Source organism: Ixodes scapularis, unplaced genomic scaffold, assembly GCF_016920785.2.
Source record: "Ixodes scapularis isolate PalLabHiFi unplaced genomic scaffold, ASM1692078v2 PGA_scaffold1__304_contigs__length_218370807, whole genome shotgun sequence".
Taxonomy (NCBI): Eukaryota; Metazoa; Arthropoda; class Arachnida; order Ixodida; family Ixodidae; genus Ixodes; species Ixodes scapularis.
Genome location: NW_024609846.1, coordinates 150,538,949 through 150,564,627, shown reverse-complemented (window position 1 = coordinate 150,564,627; position 25,679 = coordinate 150,538,949). Strand labels below are relative to the sequence as shown.

Below are 25,679 nucleotides of genomic sequence, written 5' to 3'. Positions count from 1 at the left end.
AGCCCCCCACCCCTGCCCGTTTCGATACGGATGAGCATCGTACCGGCGTGCGGTCGTGTATCACTACTGCGTGGTGCACGTTGAAGACCCCAGGCTAGCGGCGGTACCGCACTGGCTAAATTTCTCATCTACAGCTGGGAAACTCGTCGCCCCTGTGAGGCAGACCAAGTTCTAGGCTGTATAAATACACACACAACCCAATTTTTGTTTTAGGCTTATATTTTCCTGTTAGGTGTAGTTTAACGGTGGTCAGAAAACAAAACCATGCTTGGTAGTGTGCCACAAAAATTGAAAATAAACGTCAATGTTGTGGTCATGTCCTTCTCGAAGTCGTAATTGTCAATATTTCAAAGCGTCTTTTAATAATCCTGTAAGAGGTGTATAATTAGGGGTTGTATATTACTAAGGTCATCGAACTTTGAACCTGATGACCTTTTAAGGCAGAAAGTGTTTCGTTGTTTACAGTATACTATAACATTATTAATGGTTAGACTTAATGAAATAATAATGAATCGTTGTGATAATCATTCCAGAAATAACTTACCTTCCAGCTGCAGCAAGGGCTCATTCTCTTAAAAGGAACCAGTTGTGTTTTTGAGTGAAAAAAATACAACGGGCGTCTTCCTTGAACCGATCGTGAGTTATCACCCCTTGTTTCTGCGTTCAACAACTGAAGGGATTCGAATAAACTTGAACATAGAGGGACAAGCCGCGAGATTTGAATTATTTCTTGTGCTTAGAACAGGCCAAATATAGAAAGGCCTGGTTAGCATATTTTGTACTACATTTATAAGTTAGCAGGTCATAGTCACTCGTGCAGACTGAACCAAATCAACGTCATCTAACAACATTATAATGCTTTGCGTTCTGATAAATATATTTGAAAGAGGGAGGTGAACACCCAATTTTTAGCGCGACACTTTAGAATTTGATCAAAAACTATGAAACAATATTTTATAAATATTTAACAGGAAAGGGTTGAGAAGCAGAGACCTGCCATTTGTATTCGACAGAGAAGCTAATAGTAGGCATCAAGTATTAGCCCATGCTTTGTAGAGAGTTAGCCACCTTAGGGCCTGAGAAAAGGCCTTGAAAAAGTAAAGCTAGTGGAGTAAGCATGCACTTTGGCTTGGGTGCTTATTTAATGGACAGCAAAAAGTTGTGCATATTAGAGAAGTTTTATGCTGTGTGTTTCAGTACTGTGCGTATTGTACTCTAGTTACGAGGGTTGTTGAGCGGTATTTACAACAGCATCTATAACCTGCTTGAAACATTTTACTTGTAGGTTCGCTTTGTTCTCATTCACATTATGCCGAATGTATGTGATGAGGGAATTTAAAGGTGCGAGTGAAGTTGTAATTTTTTTCCCTATTTTTCCCCTTCCGAGGTTAAGTCAACATAATTCTTAAAACATAGTTCAAATGAAAACCTTGCCAAGCATCTTCGATAATCACTAAATCCATTTGCTTTAAGAATATATGAGACACGGCACGCAATAAACGGCGCTCCTAAAGACGCTCAAGCTAAACGAGTTTCTAGGTTTCGGTTTCTTATCGGAACTCGTCTTTGCGCCAGCGATCCTGCTCCCGGGTGAGCGAGGCGCGAGGGCACCGCCTCGCTTCCCTCGTAGGATGGAGGGAAATATGGCGCTCGCGTGGTGCACGTCTAGGTCACTAGGGAGAAGAACCGCTGGCGAAGAGATGCGCTCCGACAAGAAACTGAAACCTAGAAACGCGCCACAATTGAGCGTTTTTTTTTTATTGGACGGGGGAAGGGGGGAAGAGGGGAGGGGTCACCATTAAATGATATTTTGCCTGTTATGATATTAAAATGAGTGGATTGAGTGGTTTTCCAAGATGCTTAGCAAGTTTATGATTAGGATCATATGTTTATTTTTACTAACATAAAAGATAATCACTATGTTTTAGTTCAATATTTGGGTAATCATTAAATTTTCTTCAACATTGTGACGCCTGCCTTGGATAACAGTCTGTTGTCGGGAAGGTTGTTTTTTTTTGTTTCTTTTCTCAATTACCCATTTTTAGGGATTTGGAAATCGTTAGCTAAAACATCCTGGATAGCCCTGTAAGTTCGCCTGGTCCTTACGTACCTGGTGTGTTTATTTACCCCATTGAATGAGCCCCGTGAATTTGCTCCTCCGCCCCCTCCCGAATAGTAATTTCTTCCGTTCTCCGCGGGTTCTCTATGTTGCTCATTGCTTGACGTTGCATTTCTATGTGCCAAAGACTCGTTTTGATACAGTTACTCTAGGGTTTAGAGTCGTGCTTATGCGGAACACGTTTCTTATAGAAAAGCTAATTTAACTGTCAATTTCCATAACTAAATATTGGGATTTCTTTTTTTCTTTCTTTTTTTAGCTATGCATTATTTTTAGTAAGTGAAAGAAATTATATGTCAAAACTTTACTTCAACCTCTCGATCGCTAATTTTACGTGAGCTAATCTATGAGAACTTTTCAACCCTTTTAAAAAAAGTACCCCTATTGAATTCTAACAAGATTCAAAACTATAAAAAAAACGGCCGTGTTGTGTTATAAGGACATAAACTGAAAACGCCCAAGGAGATCTCTCCTCCTCTATGCCGTTTGAGTTGTATCTCTTCTCCTCCACCAGTTCGCGTCTTCAAAATTGGCTTTTTAGCAGAGGAAACAAAGTGGGGTCTTATTTGGAGCAAGTATTGATTCAATCGAGCCTTACCTTAGGAGAGAAAAAAAAAGAGTTTGCGAAAGCTATATCCTCCAAACCAAGACGTAAAGGCACCTTCTCACCGTGTTCAGAGAGCAACAAACGAAGAAATCGTACGGCAACGAAGGAACAGCAGAGAACAAAATCGAGTGTATCCTCGTTCCGGTCGTTGATTTTTGCTTTTATTATTAATGGCCCTGTTCTTTCGTTTCGTCTCTTTTTCGTGTGTGTTTGCGAGCGTTCATCCGATTTGCCCGAAGTTTACGCTTTCCCTCCACTTTGCTTTCCTATGACCGTTTCACCTCACGATGGACAACAGCTGACGCTACGAGATACCTTATCCAATCGAGCACTGTGAACGCGTCACGTGACAAGGCACCCTGCACGTCTCTGCGCCCCTGCCGGAAGTCACGTGGCAGTCGCACGGCATTGGATTGGCTTGGATGGCTCGCGGCGTCCTCTGCTATCCACCGCCATCCACCGCCAGCCTTGAAACAAAGTATAAGGGTTCTTGTGTCGACATTTAACGCGCGCGTCTCGGTGCTACTTTCGGTTGGCAACGCCTATTGGCTTCGGTCAGTGGAGTTGAAATAATTACAGAAAATAACAGTAAAAAAGCGTGTGTGTGTTGTTGGGTTTCGATTCTTAGTTTATTCTGTGTTTGGACAAAAAGAGAACAAACTAGTATCATGAACGCTGGAACTTCGGGAAGCTGGCGATACGGGCTTGGAAGAACCAGGTTAGGGGCTCCTCGGGGAGGGCAGCGGACGGACGTTGTTTTTTTTTTGTTTTGCGAATGGCACCGTTGGGAGTCGACCCATGAACTCGACCTGCTCCGGATCATACAGGTATCGACGAAATGAGGAGGAGAAGAAGTCACTGCGAAGGAAGCAGCCAGGTTGGTGCTCCTCCATCGCCCGAATCGTTTTCCTTGAAAGAGCTTAAAACACCAAGAACGCTTTTTGTTTTTAACGTTTACCTCGAATTTTCTTACGGTTTATCAACCAGATGCAAAATCAAAAGGTGGGCCTGACTCTGTAGATTGGAGTTTACATTATTTATTGAGTTATATATTGCCACACGGTTCGAAGGAATTACAGAGGCGAATGCGGAGGGGACACTTAAATAAATGAGTACAAGTATAAAATAGGAATGGGGCAAGTAAGTATTACTGCCTACTCCCAGTTTCCCATCACGTTCTGCCGCGGACAACACTTGATGGCAGCGCCATCGAGGCATCGCCAAATGTGTATGGTCATGACACTCGTCGTCTTTACGGCGTGCTTGCCTTAACCGGCTAGAAAAAAAGATAGAAATAAAAATATAGCCACCTGGTCAGGTACGGGAATATTTGAACAAATCGTTACGTTACTCATCTGCCAGTAGAAGACGCAATATTTATGGTGGGTAAGTTTAGGAGCGGTGCAGACACGGAACTTGCAATATATATATCCACAAAAGTATGTGCCCCCCCCCCCCCTAAAAAAAGGTAACAATAACATCAAATAAAATGCTTGCCGGGTATTTTGGCTAGTGCAGAATGTTCACCAGCCAGGAGCGAGAGCTATTCTGAAAATTTAGCCCAAACTCGGAAATGTTATCTTGAACAAAATGACGGATCAGTCGCCCTCACAGAGGACGACCGCGTGGACAATCTCGAGTTTGGAATTAATATTGTGTAAACGTAGTGCTCACGTCCGCTTCTGGCAACTCGAGGACACATGCGGTGGCGGATACGTTGACTTAAACAGCGCAAATAAGGTAAGGAGGGAAGAGAGAACAGGAAGGAAAGAGCGCTGAGTCGACCACTATTTCCTTCCTTACCTTATTTGCGATGCTTAAAGGGGCACTGACACATCAAAATCATATTTTTTTTATTATCCGAAACGGTTGAAAACGATGCCGGGACATTACCCTCAAAATTTGAGATTTGGGAATTCAGTATTTGTGAAGTAAAAAAACAATTTCCAAATGCCGAATTCGAAGTTCCCGCGCGATCGGCGCCGGTGCCTTGACGTCAAAAATTGCGGAGACCTGAGAGTCGACTTCCTTTCACCACTCCCTGCTGTTGCCATGGCGACCCAAAGCGAGGAGGAAAGGAGCGAGCGCCCGGCGTTGCGGCGGACCGGTTTTGAGCGGTGTCGCCTGTTTTCCGTTGGAGGATACACATCCAGGAGACGGCACCACAGCGAACTCCCGATTTTTGGTATTTCAAAAAGAAGGGCCGTAGTGCGTTCGCAATTGCGTTAAAAAACATGTTTTAGGATTGCCGTAATTAAATGTTATAGAGATGTCGCCTACAAAGCTTCTAAATTTCCTGATTTTTGACGTCACCGATCAAAAGAAGCGAGGAGGCGAGAGGCGGGAAAATCAAACGCCAAAAATAAAAAGGCGCGCGCGCGCGCGGGAAAATTTTTTTTCGCGATGCGGTTTTTTTTTGCGTGTTTATGACTGCAACTTGCATCGTTTTAGACAATAAAAATAGATATGACCTTTGGGGTGTCAGTGCCCCTTTAAGTCAACATATCTAACCAACTCGCCCAGCCACTCATTCTGGTGGCTGATATCCCTCGAACATTTTTGCGAGCAAAACGTGAATGAATAGCATTTCCAGAATAATTCGTGTCCTACATTTCAGACATTTCTTACCGCTAAAATCCTGAGCAAACAAAATTTCTTCCTATTTCTGCAGGGATTCCTGGTATGTCGGGACCTCGAGGTCCACCCGGACTTCCGGGACCTCCTGGTGAGTTATTTTTGTTTGAATTTAAACTTACCGCTTGTTTTTACGATGCTGGTGTTGCAAATTCAAGTTGCTTTCAACACACTTTACTGTCATTGACAGCTTAAGAAGGTCGCAATAGAGATCTAGAATTTTTTGGCTTTATTGCAAACAGCAAGAGGACTACTCAAAAACCACGATAGATTATTATTTATTTAAGAACCTGCCAATCAAATTGCTGTTGGAAACTTAGATGTGTTGAAGTGTCAGACGTTTATAATATAAAGATTATTATGGGGCCTGTACTGCTCATAATGTACTACTCCCTTACCGCTTATATTAGAGTAAAAAACTGGAAAAAAGTAAAAGATAATAGGGATAATATGGCATATAAGATCTGTTGCCGTTACTCAATCAATGAAGAGAGCTTATGAGAGATTGCTGTATGAGGGGGAGGGGAGAGAGGAGGCCCCAGCAAAATAGACGATTTCGGGAAGAGAAGGCGGTCCCCATGGCCCCCCCCCCCCCCCCCCCCCCCCCCCCCGGCTACGTGCCTGGTGCGAGCTAAAGCTGGAGCTCGGCGAATGGCGAGAGGCACTATGTGTTTAGACCTCCGAGAACAGTCTTGCGCAGCGAGCATCAGGTTTCACGCGACGCTCAGTATACTTTACACAAAAAGACAGTCTGCAAACTGTCTGAGGAATGTTCATTTATTCTCCAACGGTCCTATTACATTGGTAATACATGAACTGTCTGCCGACACGCTACAAGCTTACATATTTTTGAGGCAAACATGGCTTAAACATGCACGAGGCGTCTCCGCAGAGAAGTCTTTCATCGTGTCTGCGGCGAAACTCCGTGTCTTTTTGTGCGATGAATGAGCAGTGGGCCGAAGGCTAAAGCCGGGGTCACACTACTCATGCATCATACCATGCATGCATCTCGCTTTGACTCGAGTTGAGATATGTATGCACACACGGTCTTTTGTACGAAGTATAGGCAGTGTGACCGCGCCCTTAAAGCGTTCAACGTCAATCCCTTCAGGCCTTCCCGGCACTCGGGGCAAGAAGGGTGCGCCCGGCCATCCCGGAGCAGCGGGTGAGTGCACACACCAAAACCATTGATTTGAAAAAGAAAAATAGATATTTTTGTGGAAAGGTGTAATCTGTGTTCGACGGGCGGATATAATGCTGGTTCCGACATTCGGCCTGTATTTTTCGTGCTTGACGGACTTCCGATACGTCGGATGGGCGCGATAGTTTTGTACCTAGAGTCAGCTAAATCCGCGAAATCTGGTGGGCGAGACGTTGCCCTCTAGGTTTAGCGAATTTCTCGTAATACCCGAATCCGTAGCTTACGCGCACGTTTGTGTATTTCTGAAAATTCGTAACGCGAATTTGGGATAGTGCCCTGCGCGGTTCACAACAGGGAAGAACAAACTTGTGAGGTCCATGCCCCCCCCCCCCCCCCTTTTTTTTCTATTCAGATATACTTAGCGATAACACTACTTCCTGAGGCTCCCCCTCCCCCCCCCCCCCCCCCTCCTTTTTGCCCACTTCTGGCCAGGAGCACGCTATGCACAATGAGAGAATTGCGTTCAAGCTCGTGTTCTGCATTTTAAATATTGCCGTGCATTGGCGTTTTAGCTGAACTGGAAATGTCAATCACTGCGATGAACGGCTCTGGGAATAACGGGGCCGGAGGCGTATCGCTCCTAACAAAATAAAGGAAAAATATGAAAAAAAACCTTAAGTCTCGGATATTCTCCTGTATCCGCTAGACGAAGATGGCCGAACGCCAAACTTTTTAAACCGCAGGACCCCCGAACCCGAAGGTCACCTTCTCAAGGAGACGAATTCAGAACAGTCCGGCCACAAAGCGGCACAGTCGGAACGATACCTCAGACTGCCTGTCGTATAGCTCCAAGACGAATGGGGTTGACTCTGCTGTTCCTCGCCATCCCTGAACGTAGACAGCAATGAAAAGCAGACCAGAAAGCACAAAAAGAAATAGAAAATACAATCCAGTTCGACCCACTGTTCCTCCTCCCTTTTTGTTTGTTTCGTTTATTCGCTTCTTTTTCGGGAGTGGTACGTAACTGTCTGTTCGCGTCTAAGCCGCGAGGGGGCGCGAAGTATCCCCATCTTGCGCTTTTCTCGACTTCGAGCGCTCTGGTTTCTTCTTGGCCTCACCGGTATGACTTCTACTTCCGATTCCGAACACATACAAAAAAGAAAAAAAAAAGAAACGCCGAAACCTCGATCGCGAAGAGAGACATACACCATTCCTGCTTCGTTTCATGAAAAAACGAAGCCGGCATTTGCGTGCGAGCATACAACGTTTCCTCTCGCGATGGACCGCGGTGGACGCAACGATGCATCACGGCCAATCAAGGGCTGCGAACGTTTCACGTGACTACGCGCGGCGCGCCTCTCTTCGCCCCTCGCGAAGGTGATGCGACGCTATCAGGACATAGAATTGGTTTCGATGGCTCCTGGCGTCCTCTGGGCTCTGCGTAAAGTGAAGCGCAGCAAACTGTAGTTTTTGTTTTTACCCTTGTCTCGGGCGCCGTCGCTGTTTTACGGCTGGTTTTCCGTTCCGAGGAGCCGTTCTCCTGACTTGCACTTCGGACAATTTGCGTTCTCCTACCAGGCTCGATTCTTCCGCCGTGTAGTGTGACTCGGAAAGCCGTTGCTTGCGGCTCAAAATGAGCTGTATGTCGGACGTGGAAATCGCGGTTACGAGAACGGCGTAAAAGAATGGTTCCGGAAAAGGCGAACCCATGGTTCTCGTCTGGGTACTTGGCTCCAGGCGTGAGGTGCCTGCCGCGAACAATTCGGCCCAGGGATCTTGTGGGGATTCGTTTCTTTCCTCTTCGAGCGCGCGCTAATCATGTCTGGAAAGATAAGAACCTGCTTGTTTTTTTCTTGTTTTTTGTGGAGTGTTGCAGGCTTGGCCTGCGCGTTACGAGAAGTACATTTCGCTGCCCTAACTTTTAAAAAGAATTGAAAAGGTTTCCTCTTTACTTGTTTTCCGCGCATTAAATATCGTGTGCTTTTTGTTTCTATTGCATGACGTATACTAGTTGTTTTTACGGTGAGTATATATTTTTATTGGCGAAAATTTACTCCAAGCGATAGTTGCTATAAGCGAAAACAAATGGCGAGCTAATCGTACGTCACAGTACCTAAATTATTCAATTTGCGCCTGATCCATGGCACAACATGCGAGGACCAATCAATACGCGTTAATAAATTACCTACACACACATCTGCAGTATCTTGCAGGCTATCATTGTTCCGAAATCAGAAACAAAAGATTTGCTACTTTTATAATTGCTTTCGTTTGTTTTCTGGGTGAGATTCGCAGCATATAGAAAAAGGAGGTGTGGGCACAACAGAAGGTTGATGCGTGACAGAACCTCTGCTGGCCTTCAGTGGACCAACAGAAAGTTAAGCTATCGCGGACGCTGATAAATAAAACAAAACAATAAAAACAAATAGCATTCCACAATGCTGGATACGTAAATGTCGTTCGGTGGCGATCACATAGCAGCAGAATGCGATTGATAAATATCTTAGCATTATAAGTTGACCTGACTCAAGACACACACTTATAGTATGTTTCCTTCATCCATCTAATTTTGTGAAAGCGTGTGTTTTATGTGCTTTAGGTATCCTTCGACTTCCTGGTATATGTTCTTCAGAAATGTGTTTAGTTCTTGTTTCTGCTGTCTAGCGTAAATGAAGAATATTATGGAGCTGAAACTTTTATTTTTTGCAAAAAAATAGAACATCTGGGGTAAGAAAATATTTGCGTGCCTCCGAACCATATAAATAATCAAGTGTCTGTTCTTCACATTTATTTTCTCCTAGGCATACCAGGTGTTACTGCCTGGAAACTTGGCACTCACAACGCTTCGGAGTCAAGCAAGCTCCTCAGTAAGACGACTAAATATATATATTTTTTGTATTCCTTACTTTGTTTTCTCTCTTTGAACGAAATGCAACTACGTTTCATGACGTGCATTTGCGTTTACTTAGGAAGACACACCATAGTATTCGCGCAGCTATCGCTGCCATTGGAATGTAAACAGTATCTTAGCAGTTCGACTTCATCGTTGCTTACAGCAAGGTATATATTAAATAGAAACTATTAGGTGAACATGTTAATATATATATATATATATATATATATATATATATATATATATAATTGCACGAAGTAATTCGTTGCTGTGTCACCATATACTTTACCTAAGATAATTCTAAGACCTCGAAGGGATGGTGAACCGAAATTTGGATTTCAGAAAAAGCAATGCAGAAGATGTAGGCAGGACGCTACAATCCCTACAACACTACTCGTAAGGCGATATCTCGAATGGACGGCCGAATTTTTGCAAACAGAGGTCGAGATTGAACCAGGCCGACGAGTCGCGTGACGTCAAGATAGTTAGTCTCCTCCTCTATTCGCTTCGCTCCCTCAAGGCGGCGAGGCGGAGAAGACGCGAGGCCGTTCCCTCTCCTTCTCGGAGAAACATGACGTGATCATTTGTGCCAAATGCGCCTCTTTTTCTTGAAAAATACAGTCATCCGTTCAAGATATCACTGGATGAGTGATGTTTTGGTGTTTGTAGCATCCCGTTGCACGCTTTTGCCGCGTGCTTTCTGGAATCCAGATTTCGGTTCAGCATCCCTTTAAGTTCATATTGAGACGGTAAGTGTAGAACACACGAAATACAACACGGAAGAACGTGACAGACACAGCGCTACTACTTTCTTCCGTGTTGCGTTTTCTGTACGCTAAACACACCGTATTAGGCATAGTGACCCAGCTAGCAAAAGCTTCATTTTTAATAAGGTTCATACTGAGACGTACGCTATGCTTTTCGTTCGTGTGGCCTCGCTAGGTACTCCTGTTCCTGCCGGGATATATATATATATATATGTTTAACTTCAATAGCTTACTTTTTTTCTCGCATATAGACAAGTGTTTGCTCTGTTCCGTGGGCGAAGGTTTTATTTGTTTACGCTGGCGCCATGACACTGTAGTGGGGCTGCTATTTTTGTAAGACTTCGTTTTTTTTTTTAGAAACCTTGGGACATATCGCAGTGCAAGAACATCATAAATGCATAGTCACGAAGCTCAAGAACAACAGCGATGCCAATGGTGCTGTAAAGGCAGAAATTTTGTTTCATGCCCAACCCCTCTTTTCAAAATGCCTGCGTTTGAGATTATTATTATTTATTATTTTTTTATCACTGGGGCTAGGATTTCGGACACTGGTTTATACTCCGCACCTTTATCATGAGAGCTAGCGCAAAAAACTTTCCTGGGTATCACGCGAAAGCCAATCATCGTGTCCCTGGACTATAAGTAGCGCGTGTCACAGTGTTGGTGAGCACGACGCGTAAAGGCTGGGTCACACCGCACTGTTTTTTTTTTTTCGTTACTAATAAGTCAGTGAGACATTCGTGTTTCGAATGTCGAGCGGCAGGCTATTTCCTTTGAATTGCTAGCCAAGATTAATACAAAGCACAGATGTGCCGGTGACTTCCGGCATAAGCGCACGTTATGCATTCGTAATGTAAAATAACGCAAGGATATAGGGCCCTGTTGATTAAAGTCACTGGATTTAATGAAAGTTGCGCCAAGCACCCCGTAAGGTCGGAATTTTTGTTTTCTATTTTTGTTTTTTTTTGCATGGAATCATTAGCTTGTTTTCTACCTCTCCATTCTTAATGCTGAGCACAATTTCGTCTGCTTCTTTTGCAGGGGTTGTTGCGACGTGAAAATGCCAAGCTTTCATTCACTCTGGTTGAACGATAGGGGGTAGACCTCGAAGCAATCTGCCTTGAGGTCTACCCACTATTCTACAATCAGAACCAATCAAAGCTCGGCGTTCTGACGTAGTTACAACTCCTGCAAAGGAAAGAGACGACCTTGCGCTCCACATTAAGGCGATCCGAATTTCCGACAACAGGCTACATTATAAAGACATTTCTCGCATGCCTCGGTGGTTGGCGGGATAGAAAAATAATTCCCCTGTCTTGAAATATGCAAGACGAGCTATAGAGTGTTTTAGTAGATCGTACGCTGCGGAGAGCGGGCTCAGGAGGCTCGTGCTCAATCGATGCTTCAAAGGGACGGCACGAGCTCCCTCCAGCAAATCGGAGTTCCATCATACGGTCTACGAAAACTATATAATATAATTGTAAGATATACTTGGAGATAGGGATTACTGATAAATGTATTGCGTTCATATGTGCCAAATGCGCTAATGGTGGCAAAGAACGCTTTCCATACAATAATGGTCCATGGCGATCTCGGTGCGACAGGTTGATAACGACTCTATCGAAGCTTAAACTATTTGAATGGACCGAAAGGGCGATTGCCATGGCAACGAAGACTAATCAGCCAGTCACTTTGCGATGGTTCAGTCATCTGTAGGTTAGCATATGTTTGTGTCCAGCTAGCAGGTGGGGAATGCAATGTCGCTGCTTTCCTAGGATACAGTGATTTTAGTGTGAACCAATCTGTAAGCTAACTCAAGCTTCACAACGTATGCAAGCGGTGCTTTGTGAACTTTTGTGAAATCTGCAAGAAATTACTTTTCACACATAGTGCGAATATTTGATCTAGCCAATGCTGCACAAACTTAAGTCTAGCTCAGGAAAAATTTGCCGATCAGAAATGGACCAGGACTCCCCGATAGATGGCGTAAGTGTGTGTTGTCCTGAGTGGTTGTCACGCTGTCGGCCTCAATTAAACGCAGATGTCTATAGCAAAGTTGACGGGTTCAGAATTCCGGCGAAGTTTACTGGGAAGATAGTGCCCTCTAGCACCACAAAATTAGTTACGCTGCAGTGTAACGGCCCCTCAGCCATCAGGTTGCTTGAAACCCGTTGTCAATTATCTTAAGCTTGGCCTGAAATAGCAGGAAATGGTTTTCCGTTCTGCGGAAAGGTTAAAACATTCCTTGAGAAATCGGAACGACACTGCTTGAGCTTATTGACACCGCTTAAATAGTTCAGGAAGTCGCTGTTTTATATCTTGAAAGTAGCCCGCTGGGCATGTTCGAAACTATACACTACGGTCAAGACATGTAGTGACGAGAGTCTACGAGAAGCTTCTTTAGTGCGTTTCACAAAGAAATGCGTTCGTGGGATTTTCGTATCTAAGCGCTCCTTGCCGCCCTTGTGGCAGTTCCTCCGTCCATCGTGGACACGGAACAGAGCCAGCACGTGCTCCTGACGGAGGGCGAGAAACTGAGCCTCCGCTGCCCGGCCACGGGGCAGCCCACGCCCACCGTAACCTGGCGCCGGGACGACGCCAGCGCCATCCCTTTTGGCTCCTGGTACCGTACGTGCACGCTCTTTCCTTCGCTCGTCTCTAGAGGCCATGGAGGTAGGAAGCATTCGGAGGACGCCGCTAGAGCTGAAGCCAGAAGTGTGGAGGGACACGCCCCCAACGATGTCCGAAATCACACCTGTGGTTTCGGTCATAGTGAGGGGCATGTCCCTCCACACTTCTGGCTTTTGACTCTGATAGCATCACGTCGCCTCCGGGAGCTTCCTAGCTTCATTGTGATAGCAAACGCACCGGGATGATGATCACCGTGACATCACGCTTTTGACGCTGCTTAATTGGCTCCGCAGGATCGTGGCTTTGGTTGCGGTCAAACGTAAAGTGAGACGTAGGAGAGAGCCAAAACTTGAAGTGACTTCGGTTTAATCATACTGGGAAGTTTACCCCCGACCTTTTTTTTTTTAATCAAATCTCTATAATTAGTATAATACCCGCCATACAACAACCCTCTGTGCAAAGGTTCTTGACGTTCTTTTACGGAAGTTTACTTGTACGTTAGTTGTCGCTGATTAAGCTCTGATCTTCCTCTTGGGCATTTTTATTAATGCATCGGCTGTTCATGAGCGCGTAAAATTAACAAAAAATCAAATGGTTGAATGAGTCACTAATCTATCGAATAAAATAATGATTTTTTTCAATACAGGGGCAACATTTGTGCGTTTTTTATTGCATTAACAATTATAGACGTATATTTGCTTGTTTTTTTGCACGCGCGCAAGATCTAGCAAGAAACACTAAAATGTTTCAAGAATAGGTACAAAGAAAGAGGCAAGCAAGTAAGATTGATTAAGGTTGTGTTTATTTTCTTAAAGTAATGTCTGCCCTTTAATTCATAGTCTGAGAGAGTGTTTGGGGGTGGGTGAGGGGGGGGGGGGGGGTTAACATATTTAATTAACACACACGACCCTGATAGAGTCAGGACAATATAAGTAAGGGAAAGAAAATGAGGCAGTTCTGCTTTTTTTTTTTTTTTTTGCTGCTCCAAGCTGTCGGACTGCTTACGTTTCAGAAAATTGGCTCCAGTTAACTGCTGTTCTTATTAAAACATCTCATCAATTATCTGTTTTTGTTGTAAGTATAAATAAAAATAAATAAATAAAAATGACGAAATACAAAATAAATGAACATAAGCATTGAAATATGAAAGTAAAAGTTATAATAAAAATATAGCACCTTATATACTAAATATACTCAATATACGTTATTGATATCTTGAATATACTTTATTTTGAAATTCAACATTAAGCAAATTATCACATTGCACTCTAATTGGGACCCATGAAACTCACAAAGCATCAGACAGAGCGCCATTAAACTTTGGAATGCTCACACAGGGCAAATGTCTAGTGAGAATGGTTGAACATATGCTAATACGTGATATCTACGATACAGCAAAGTTGGGCAGAGGTATAATAAAATGTATTTAGAAATATAAATACTGGGATGCACGAAGAAGGCAGCAAAAACCCTGATAATGAAATACATCGGTACAAAATAATCGCGATTTGCATCAGAAATACAACATTTGAAAAATAGAAAAATATATTTCGAAATACTAATACAGGTATGCAATTGGCGGGGGCAGTAATATTCACATACTTTTTTGTTAAATAACTTTGTGGGATGTCAGCTTTTGAATTACCTACAAATAGTTACTATTTGTAAGACAAAAATGAAACAACTTTCTGCTACATATTTTATCTTTTCATATTAAATCAGTACAAAACAAAATTAAACATACGACTTTGCTGCTACACTCGACTACATATGATGAAGTAGCTTTTTAAATAACTCGTCGGCTAGCCGCATACGATGTGGTAAAATAGTCATATTAGAGAACGAAATTCAGCGTTTCACAAGTGTCAACCAACACTGGTTTATATTAAAACGAAGGAAGACCGCTTTCAAAGTGGAAAAAGTTTACACCAAGCAAATTTTTTTTCGACTTTCTATGTTAAAGACTTTGCTTGGAGGCGGTAATAGGTAGTCCTCGGTGGAAGTGTTTGTACCTCTAAGGCGAAAAACTAGTCCTCCAGTGAAAACGAAAGATCATACTAACCGTGTGGTAAAGATTGAAGTTGAAATTGGACGTTCTCAAGCATAAAATTACTTTCGCGTAGAATTTAAATTTTCTTTTTACCATAACGCTGTGCGAACTAAGCGAGTGTTCACAAGGCAGGAAACACGTTTCAGATGAAATGGAGTTCAGTTCTCTTTTAGAAAAATGGCGCGCCTTCGAAGGAACATAACATGAACCTCTTAATTCCTTCGATATCTACCAAAATATCACCGATAAGACAGCATAGTTTAGTGCCGTACATTTTCTGCACTCACTTAAATTTTTTTTTAAATTTATTAATAATAATAGTAATAATAATATTAATAATAATCGGAAGAAAGAAACTACGCTCGCCCTAGTAAATGGGGCTGGGAGTAAATTATACAGTTATAAAGCTCCTACGCAGTGCCTTCAACGTTTCGATTCTACAACATAGTTGCCCATCTGAAGCACCCGAAATACATATGTTATCTTTGGAAAATAGGAAAAGGAGCCACCAATGTCGGGGCCATTTGTCCAAAACAAACTTGGGTCTGCTTGATAACAGAGTCCCACAGTCGCCATTTACTGTACCGTCTGCCGCCCTGAAGCACGAAAGAACAAAGGAAACAGTCTATTTCTTTTTCACTTGGGGATAACCGTTTTCTCGAACATTGTAACTAGATGCATTGACACGGAATTGCACTCTAAAAAAAAGCCCGTGCGTGTACTTTTCCACACAACACTCGAAAAGTCAATCACCGCAACTTGTGGAGGCAGCTCAGCGAATGACGATGATAAAGCATACGTTTAGGTAAAAAAACGCAGTTTGAGTTGTGGCATTAAACAATGCAAGGGTGACGCTTTGCATTGCTTAATGTCACAACTCAGACTGCGTTTCTTGGTGTTTTTTTTTTTTTTTTTTTTTGGTCTAGACATATGTTTCTGCATCGACATTCGCTGATCTGCTTCCGTAAGTTGCGGTGATTGGCTCTCCGAGTGTTGTGCGGAAAAGTACAGGCACGGGCTTTTCTTGGAGTGTGTTCCATGATGCAAGGAATACACCAACTATGTATTTCGATTCTCAAAATAGAGATATTGATTGAAAAAAATTGTATCAAGGTACTGAAATATAAATACTAAAAGTATTTCCAAATACCGTGATGCATTTGTTTCGCAATACTGCCCAACCGTGCGATAGAAGACACATTGCGCAATGCACTGAGAACGGAATGGAATTTTCACATACGTAGAAATATATAAAACGGGACCGAGAATCACGATGATGACTTTATTCAATTATTAATATGGCGAGGTTATCCGCGTTACGATAGGAAGTCTTCTATTGATGTTTCTTTTATCTTGGTTTCCGGCGTTGGTGCGCGTTGCTGCGCCGTTTTCTTAGCGCGCTGTTTTTATTGCGAAAGCATAAACTGTCCCATGGAGCGAACCGCCGTCATCAGCTTTGAAGCCGCGCCAAACGGCACCTAAACTCCCCTGCCCCAATGGCATGAAGTGAAGCCGCAATCTGACGAAAGATAGTCTCTCATTGGCTGGCGCGCGTCATCGAGGAACGAGCATCCCATTGGCTTTCGCGCGGCGTAGTTCAAAAAAGCGCCACCAGAGAAGCCCTCTTTATGGCGGCGCATTTACGCCGGTAGGAGTGGGCCTGCTATACTCCGCGACAACTTTTCTTGGCAATGCAGTGGAAGGTACAGTCCCGCGTTCCCTCTCCCATTTTGAGTGTACGCAGGCTCTCCTCCTCTCCCCATTTCCGGGGAGAGGAGGAGAGCCCGCGCACACTCAAAATGCGAGAGGGAACGCGGGACGTACCTTCCACTGCATTGCCAAGAAAAGTTGTCGCGGAGTATAGAAGGGGGTCGGTGGACTTGGCTTCATTGCGAGGACCGCGGCAAGCCATGGGCCGGTCAGGAGACGTCCACGGGTCGAATTCGGCATGCGGGCCGGGGTTCGGATACCCGTCATTTATATGAAAGCGCAAAACATCCAAGAGCAAGCTTTCGTGACTCAAAAACATTATAAATTATTAAACTAGTTTTCGGGATATATATCGCGCTGGTAGGCGGTAATGATTTAGAAAATTGAAGATAATATGTTCACACCAACGTCAACAACAGTTGACGTTGGTGTGACGTTGGTGTCATTTATAATTTATATGATGTATTCCAAAGCATGTCGCATCACCTTCGGGGGGTCACTCGAAGTTAAATTAATGTTTTTGTTTACAGCGGATGCATTCAGTGCATTCAGCTTTACCTAATGTATAATGGAAACAACTTTTTGACGGGAAGTCAAAAGACAACTGATTATTTATTCCAATGGACCGCAGCTTATGTTTAGAGGCGATTGGCTCGTGAAACGTGTAATCGACTAATACATTTAGAAAGCTAGAACAATTAATCATCAACAATAATATTAAAACCAAACTTAAACATTACCCTTGTTTCACTGGCAGTTTAAAGATCATAAAACGGAATGACTTTTACCCAACAAAGTGGCGCATTCCGAAGTACACGTACATGCTGAATTGCGAGAGGATGCGCCAATTTAATAAAGGCCCCCAGTTTGAGGGCCTTTGACGTAGCCGTCATGAAGAAGTATAAGAATAAGCCAGTCCTGTTTTGAGGGAAGGATATACGTTGCTGCAAGCACAAACATATATTTTAACTCACTTAGAAAGTGATTTTGTTCGTCCCGTTTAACATTTTCGTTTTTTTATAGTTTGTATGATTAACATATTACACTAATTACGTTATATTAAGGTTATGAATGAAGATCCGCCCGACATAATGAAACAAAATATTTTTATGCGAAAAAAATGATCTCTACATAAAATTATGTATTTATTCAAATGTAAATTATGGTAAACAAGTACGGAGCACAACTACATTACTGTACGTGAAAAAAATGTATTTTACCCGAAAACTTGGAACAAATAAAAGTTGCTCTTTATACAGATATGGCATATATATCAGATTTGAGAAATAAAAATATGGGCTCGCATCATCTAAAAAGTTTCACTATTCACTCACACAAGAAAAATGTTTTATTTATGACCAACATGAAGTTTGGGTTATAATGTCATATTTAGTACAAACCATGGTCAACGCATAAGTGTGCACGCTTCTGACCGTGCTTATTCCCTTTCGCCATAAAGATACCGAACTCGAAAATGCATCGGTACGTGAGAATTTCTAGTTTTAAGGACAACGTACGATTATATATGCGAACCATGTGGCGGTTTGTATTTTCACCTTCTTTCGTTTGTTGGGGTATATCCACACGGGTGATTCTTTTGTTGTCTCCATTTCTCTGTTGACAAGCTTTGATCATTCTCCTCTATTTGATGTCTGTGTTCTTGGCGCATGCGAAAGATCATGCGAGTTGTTTGTATAGATTTTAATTCGAAAGTATTAACTGTCTCATGGAGCGAAACTGGCGTTGTCTGTAGCAGCAAAAAACAGCACCTAAATTCCCATTGGCCGAACGAAGCGGCTCCTAAATTCCCTTTGGCTGAGTGCAATGACAGCAACGCAGATGTGTCCTTGCGGAAGGCGGCGGGGGCGCTCAAGGTCAGAGCCGACGCGCCCCAGAAATAGAACACAAACAAAGGCAGAGCAACGCAGATGCTTCGTTGCGGAAGCTGTCGTGAGGCCGGTGGGGTTCGCCGCGCCTGCGCAGTGGGGGATTCTGATGTCACCGCACGAGCGCCGTGTGAAAAAGGTAGAGGTGGCGCTCTTTCCTTAACGTAAGGAGTCTTAAGTGTTTCTGCCGAATTTTTCTTACCTTCTTTACTATCCTTAAACACTGCTAACAAATAAAGTGATTGTTTGTTAACATTATATACTTTGGTAATACTAAAGCGATAAGTTTCCTCTAGAGGCTGGTTTAGGGTTGTATATACTTCGTTTGAACCTAATTCCAGACACCTCCGGCGCTACAAGGTAAAGGGACTAATCAAGCAGCTTATAACGGGCAAGTCACTGAGCATTTTATGTTTATGATTATCTCAGCGATAATAGAACACGTACAGAAACAAGAAGAACGCCATGTGGTGTGCTTTTAAAATTGTCTGATTGGTCCGATCAACTTGTAGCGTAAGCTGCGTCTGGAGTTAAGGTGAAAAAAAGTATATTGAGCACACATTATAAAAAAAAAAGCTTATCAGGAAATGACCGTAAACAAAATAAGTGGCGTGCGAACACAATAACGTTTATAAACTTCAGGTTTTGAATTATAAATTGTATTATGTATTTTTTTTTCCTAATGGGAAATAATTCATTTTCCTGCACTGAATGTCTCGCGCAATTCGAATCGGATGCCTACTGCTCATACACCATAGAAAAGACAGTCTGCCAAAACGAGTCACCACAATATACGTGGTTTGAATGCCGCTTGGCAAGTTTTTCCTTGAACTCGTTGCCGTGCGGCATTCGAAACACGAATCTCGTGATGACTTGGGTTCCAATCTTTTTGCAGACCGCCTTTCGTATGATGGTATAAGCTGTGACGCCAGCTTTCCATTTCTAGTTTTTTTTTTTTTTTTATGTTTTTGCTTTATTTCTGAAAAAAGTATTGTTTGCAGAAAAGAAATGTCTTTTCATTGGAAACCAAAACATGATAAATGAAAGTAAATATACACGTACGCAACCCGTAAGGTGAAAAACAGCGACAACCGAGGTGTGCCGTCGGAGTCGCGAAGTTGTCATTTCGGAGCATATGGACTGTATGAAATGTAAAGTTGTGAACACGCACCCTAGAGTGCGCATAAAAGTTTTGTATTAAATGGAGTAACACACGGAACGTAACTTCCACAGCGTTTTGGAAACAATGAGGGTTTATTAAGTAGAGAGCATTTCAGCTATCTGCGTAAGAGAGAAGTGTGTTTTCGTACGCCGCTTCGGTACAAATAGTCAGACGTGCTAAACGAAAAGCGCCGAATAAACAAGGACAAGGAAATAGACAAGACGAAGTGCACTAAAAAATGAATGGTTCTTGAAACAAACACACACTATGACTGCCATTTTTCTGGCAATTTATTTTGAAAATATACTTTGTATCTGTCAGGTACATTGACGGGGATCTAACGCACTTTCTTCGCCCTTGTTTTTTGATACAGAATGCACCGCAAATTTCTCAGGCAGTCTTATCCGCGTAACTCTCAATTCTGGGTCACGCATAACTCTGCGTAACTCCCAATTCTGGGTTGTGCCAATTCTGGTTCATGTGGGCGCCTATCCGAGTACACTACCAGATTGCCCGGCCGGGGCTGTTTTACGGACCGTGCATGTCATCTTGCTACCATGCATGACAGTGCATGTTATCTTGCTTGCTTGTTATCTTGCTATCAGCGGCCCGTGGAATCTTTCGGCGGAGTTTAAAAAATGTCTCCCGTTGATATTGAGCGCGGTGGACGACGCGAAACCACCAAGTGTTCCACTAAAAGCGATCGCCCTAATACTGCTATAAAAGATATTGAATCCGGACACGTGTGTTTTAACTAGACAATCGCGTTTCTACTGGGGTCAACTGTAGGAATTTGTCTTGGTTCTGTTAGTTCCAACATCTCCATTTGGAATTATTATCTACAAAAAAGGGAGTTCTTGTTGTTTGCCATTATTCTCGGTCATAAGAGACTAGCTACTTTTTTTTTTGTACAAAGCGCCGTGGCGCAGGTAAGGAGAGAGAAAATGACATTTTACGTGTATACTACTGTTTTCCTGTGTACATAATGATTAATGCTTACAACTCTTGACAGGTATTAGATTATTTGCTTTCGAGGCATATTCTTTTTATTCGTTTGTGTCCCATTAGGACACCTTGATTCGAGTATTTAAAGGGAGAAATGCCCTTGCGTTTCAACATTCGCTCTCGCCGGTCAGGATTAAAGGATTCAATGGTACGTTTACTTCATTTCAGTCCCCGTCACGACTTTAATTGATGTCGCTTTAACAAACTTTTTTTTTCACGACTGTTAGAGGGGAGCAGTGAAGCCCCGAAATCTCAAGTACAACAGCGCTAAACTCCACGGCTACCCGCTGAACTGTGCTGGTTCCTTCTAGATCATTTGAATAGCCTTTTTTTTTTTTTGGCTAGCTCGTTTGTTCTAGTCATAGTCAGGGTCCCCGTGTTCTCGGTACACACCTGCAAACCCCGAAAAGTAATTCGCTGCCTTGTTTTATTACCCGAAGGAAAAAAAACAACGAAAAAACAAAACAAATTCAAGTTGTCACCAAATAAAACGAAAAAAAAAAAACAACATAACAAGCCTTACTCTACATAAACATTTATATAGAGATTTCTTTCGAGTTAATCCGGAATGCAGTCGCCACTGCGTTTTCGGCGATGTCTCCTTGTTCCGGAACTGCAATCGCTGTCATCATTGGGTTCTCTTATTGTTACCGGTAAGTTTTCCAAATACTCGTGCCATGAGCTTTTGCCAGCCTGAGATTTTCCAACCTGAAGGTTGAAAAATCCCATGCAGGTGTCCTGCATTCTTCACTATATGAATGAGACCAAATAAACACTTATTCTTTTGTCCGACACCAAATATTTTAACACCGAAAACACCGATTCTGTTGTAAAAATGAAAACACAAGCAACCTTCCCTGCATTAAAAAAAAAGAAAGAAAAACAACTCTAATATTACGGAACCCGCCTTATAAAAGTGTTATCTTTAAAAATTATTATATCTCTAAACGTTGCCATTCGAATGAGAAAAATGTTTCGTTGGTGAACACGGGGGAAGGCCAGTAGTTTCTTATCTGTTTGTGAAAACGAGCTTGCCTCGAGCGTTCATTTCTTCCTCAGCAAAAACCGACTTGTGGGGAGGACAGAATGTTGCACGTCCATCTGTTTCTATTTTTGAATGAACGGATGTTACTCCTAGCAGTTGGTTTAAAGATATACTCCAGACTTAAAAAGAAAGCAGCCACTTGAGGAAGCGATATACCAGAGTTTCCGAATTTACATTCTGAACGGTGCATGTGTTTTCTCTCTACTGAATAACAAAACGAAAAACGAATTCCATCGATTATGGATAACGATTTCTGGCGGTTAGAATTCTGGTGCCAAGCATGCCGTTTCCCGTGTTTTGTTTTACCAAGTAGCGCTCCCAAAGATGCCAACACCGCCACACGCCAGTCTCTCAATATATTTGTATTGTTTTTGTTCGTTTAGACTTTGTCATCTGCTCAATTTATCGTCCTACCACGGACGCAAATACTTGCATTAAATAAATCGTCTCACTATACTGTTTTTTTTTTTTTTTTCAGGGTTAAAATGACGGTGGAGGAATCTGATCCCTCCTTCGCTGGGTGTCTATTTACAGCGAATATTTGTTTTTACGTTTTACTTGTCTTGCTGTAACAAACCGCAGTGGTGCTTTACACTACCCGGATGTGAAGCCCAGGTCCGTATAAGAAATTCGACAGCTTGGTTTTTGAGGGGTATCAATAAGATGTCATGATAAATAAACAATCGCGTTTTTATTTCACCTTCATCTTTTAAGAGCTTCATTCGTCGTTAGCGACATAGGTTCAATCTGTAACCGTGTCCAATATATGATGCATTTTATAGCCTGCGAGACATTTCTCCACATCCCTTTTCTGGTGAGGGGAAGCACCCTTCTAGGAGCGTCTCATAATGCGGTGAGTGAAGTCGAATCGACAATGGGGGCCAATTTGTGGCCCCTTGTTTCGTTACTTTGGTACAGGCTTGTATGCACGTTCCTACGCAAAACAAAATAAAGCCGCATTCCGGGTTCCGAGAGTTATCACAATGCTGCGTAGGAATTTATACTCATGAAGAAAGGGAGGAGCGAAGAAGAAAGCATTCTGTATCCCTCGGCGGTAAAAAATCATTGTGTTAGGAAAATATTCTAAGCTTAGGTTCGTTTTGCACTGCCTTCGCAGCAGCGTAAGCATTGTGGCTCGTTCTTCCGTAAGAAAATGAAAGGATTAAGTCGCACCTTCACAACCGCTTTTAAACCTAAAAGTATTCATGAAAGAGGTAGAGATGCGCCTGCAATAGGAATAAGTTTCGTTGAAGAGGCGCTATAATTCAATTATAAATAAAGAATAGTGAAAGCAAAAAAGAGAAACGAGCGAAGAACATACATTGGGAGAATAAGCAGTCATTTGGCTGATCGAACGTTGAAATCAAACACCAGACGGGAGTCTTACGTAATGACCTTCGCTTAAATCTAAAGTTGATTGCATAACGAGAACAACAAGAAGGAGGTGGGGATGTTGGTTGAATTTAACGTGGGACGTGTTTCTGAACACAAGTGGAGAAAGAAGATCAATCCGGAGCACCACGGTCAATGATCGCATCTGAGTCTGCCGTGTATCGTGCTTCGCTGTTGTCCATTGTTTCGTAATTACATATCTATATTTAAGTGTAGTTTAAAAAAACACGAAGTATATTTGCGGAGTTTGTCTTACATTTGTATCACACCTAAATCTAAACAATAAAAAAACGAAAACACAGTCGGGTGCCGTCACGTAACATATTTTTGTAAAACAAAATGGAATACATTATTGAACTGATAGAAAATACTTACGAGTGAGTTTCACAATGGATATACTTCAATGTATTGTTTAAAATATCTTAATCATAAAGTGATATTTTAGATAGATATCCACGAAGCCTCTAAAAATAGTGCCCGAAGATGATTCAAAAGAAAAAGAGGAAATTTCGCATTATTGACTTTCTTTGACATGACCGTCGTAGTGCCTGAGTCTTAATTTAGATACATATTTTATTAACGACTATAGAGCTGAAGTGTACAATGGCAGTGCAAGCATTCCATTGTGTTTATCTCACTTATAATATACGGGTCTCACGGACCTTGACTTGCAGGCGCATATCTAACTTAGTCACGAAGATGCTTAGGCTTAAGAGTGTTTGTGAGAGTGCCACGTTTAAACCACTCAATTTCCGAAGGAAGAGTACGTCACACGGCTTACAGTGCAGCAATGACAGCGCGAAACGGACCCAAGCCAAAAATAGTTTGCAAACACGATTATCTCTTTCACGCCGAGTAATATATATGCTGTCTCCTATGCCTTTCGTCAGAGGTATACATTGTTACGCAGAATTGTAACAACGCCCAGAACGCGGGGAGCGGTTTTATTTTGTTGTTGGATAGGAACGCGTTTTCAAAATGGTGCCAAAGTCATAAAGCGAAGAGCCCCAAGTCTGCCCGCATTGCCGATTTCGACTTGACTTACAGCATCCCGAGATGCTCCTAGAAGGGTGCTTCCCCCCGTCAAGAGGGTGGTAGTGGAGAAGCCCATCGCGTGCTCCGAAATGCATCGCTCACTGGACTCACTGAGCAACTTAAACGTACAGGTGCCGTCAAAGTAAAACGGAGCGCCTGAGCGACGTCCAAACTGCATTGCCACGCTATCTGGTAGCGCCGGCTGGAACTGATAGGCTACATCTGCGCATGCGAACGTGCCTTCCGCTGGGGCCTCCGTTTTCTTCTTCCAACCCACACGTTATCGGTGGTTCGAGCGGCGCAACAATCTTTCTAAAATCGACGCCTGATAGCACAAGGGGCGGTGCTCATTGACAACACTGGCCCTTTCCCACTTGCAGTCAACGTTATCTCCGAGTGTGAGTCGAACACCTAGCGGTGTTTATCGGAACAGCGTTTGGCAGCTCGAGACGCCAATAATGCGCGGATCAAACAAGAAAACGAAGGACACCGCGAACGGCACGCGCGCATGCGCAGACGGCACCTATCAGTTCCAGCCGGCGCTGCTAGATAGCGCGGCGATGCAGTTCGGTCGCCGCTCCGGCGCTCCGTTTTACTTTGACGGGACCTGTACATACCGCTAAGAACGAATAAACCTCCTCAACGATGAAGCGGAAATTAAGAATGTCTTACCTTTTTATAACAACGTCTTTCCATCACATTCCAGCAACTAAGTTGTCAAACTCCTTATACTGAGCTGGTTTCGCTTTCTGAGGGGGTGAAAAACATCACAGAGATTTGGAAAAACTTAATATCTTCACCTCCTGCACTGTAGCCCTCGCCCCTTTCAAAGTGGCAATGATCATTATTGTGATAATTAACGTAAACTTTGATACAAAAAAAAATAATGTAACGGAAAGCACCATACAAGATGCATTACATTCGCTTGAGCGCTGAATTTCTTAAGCGTTTTTTTCTTATGCCGCGCTACATATTTAGATACAAATGTAAAAAAAAAGAACTAAACGCGATAAAAAAACTTTCATTTTTATTACTACTTTGCCATTTCTAATCAGGCGGTAATTTTCTGCACCTAATTGGTATTTTAATACAAAAAGACAGAAGCGAGCTAGCTTTAAAAGTACGCCAATGAAACATTTTATCATACAGAGCAAAGTTCTCAAACACGTGGCCGGGGGGCCACATACAGCCCGCTACCAGTAGGGCGCGGCCCGGGAGCAACCCGCATTTGTGCGCCCTCCTTTCAGTGTCTCGACGCCATATCGTCTGATGTCGTCGGTTCATTTTTGCTCGAAACGCCGCCGTATTCATATAAACCGTTTTCGTATGTTAGATTGTTCTGCTTTCTTTTCCGTTGTGTTTCGCCATTCTCGCTTCTCACCTTTTTCTCATCTCAATCACCTGTATGATAATCCCGCTACTACGCAGCAAGCACATACTCTTTGCTCAAGGGCGCACCTTGGTTGCACAAACTCGCGCTCAGGAAGAGCAACCACCAGGGATTTACAGCTAAGAGCCGGGGCTTCTATACATAAAAATGTTCAAGTAAAATACAAGAAGTTTGAGATATTTCCATAAAATCGACAAAATGTTTGGTTTTTT

The 25,679-nt window shown here is 42.8% G+C and overlaps 1 protein-coding gene across 2 annotated transcripts in view; it reads left to right on the top strand.

Moving 5' to 3' along the window:
* LOC120843915 overlaps window positions 1-25,679 on the top strand; it is a 248,074-nt gene that overhangs the window by 183,902 nt on the left and 38,493 nt on the right. For both annotated transcript variants that reach the window (XM_040215388.3, XM_040502768.2), the window contains exons 5-8: window positions 5,398-5,451; window positions 6,472-6,525; window positions 9,303-9,368; window positions 12,634-12,789. In XM_040215388.3, the coding sequence (XP_040071322.2) occupies window positions 5,398-5,451; window positions 6,472-6,525; window positions 9,303-9,368; window positions 12,634-12,789 (330 nt within the window). The remainder of the gene's footprint in view (window positions 1-5,397; window positions 5,452-6,471; window positions 6,526-9,302; window positions 9,369-12,633; window positions 12,790-25,679) is intronic.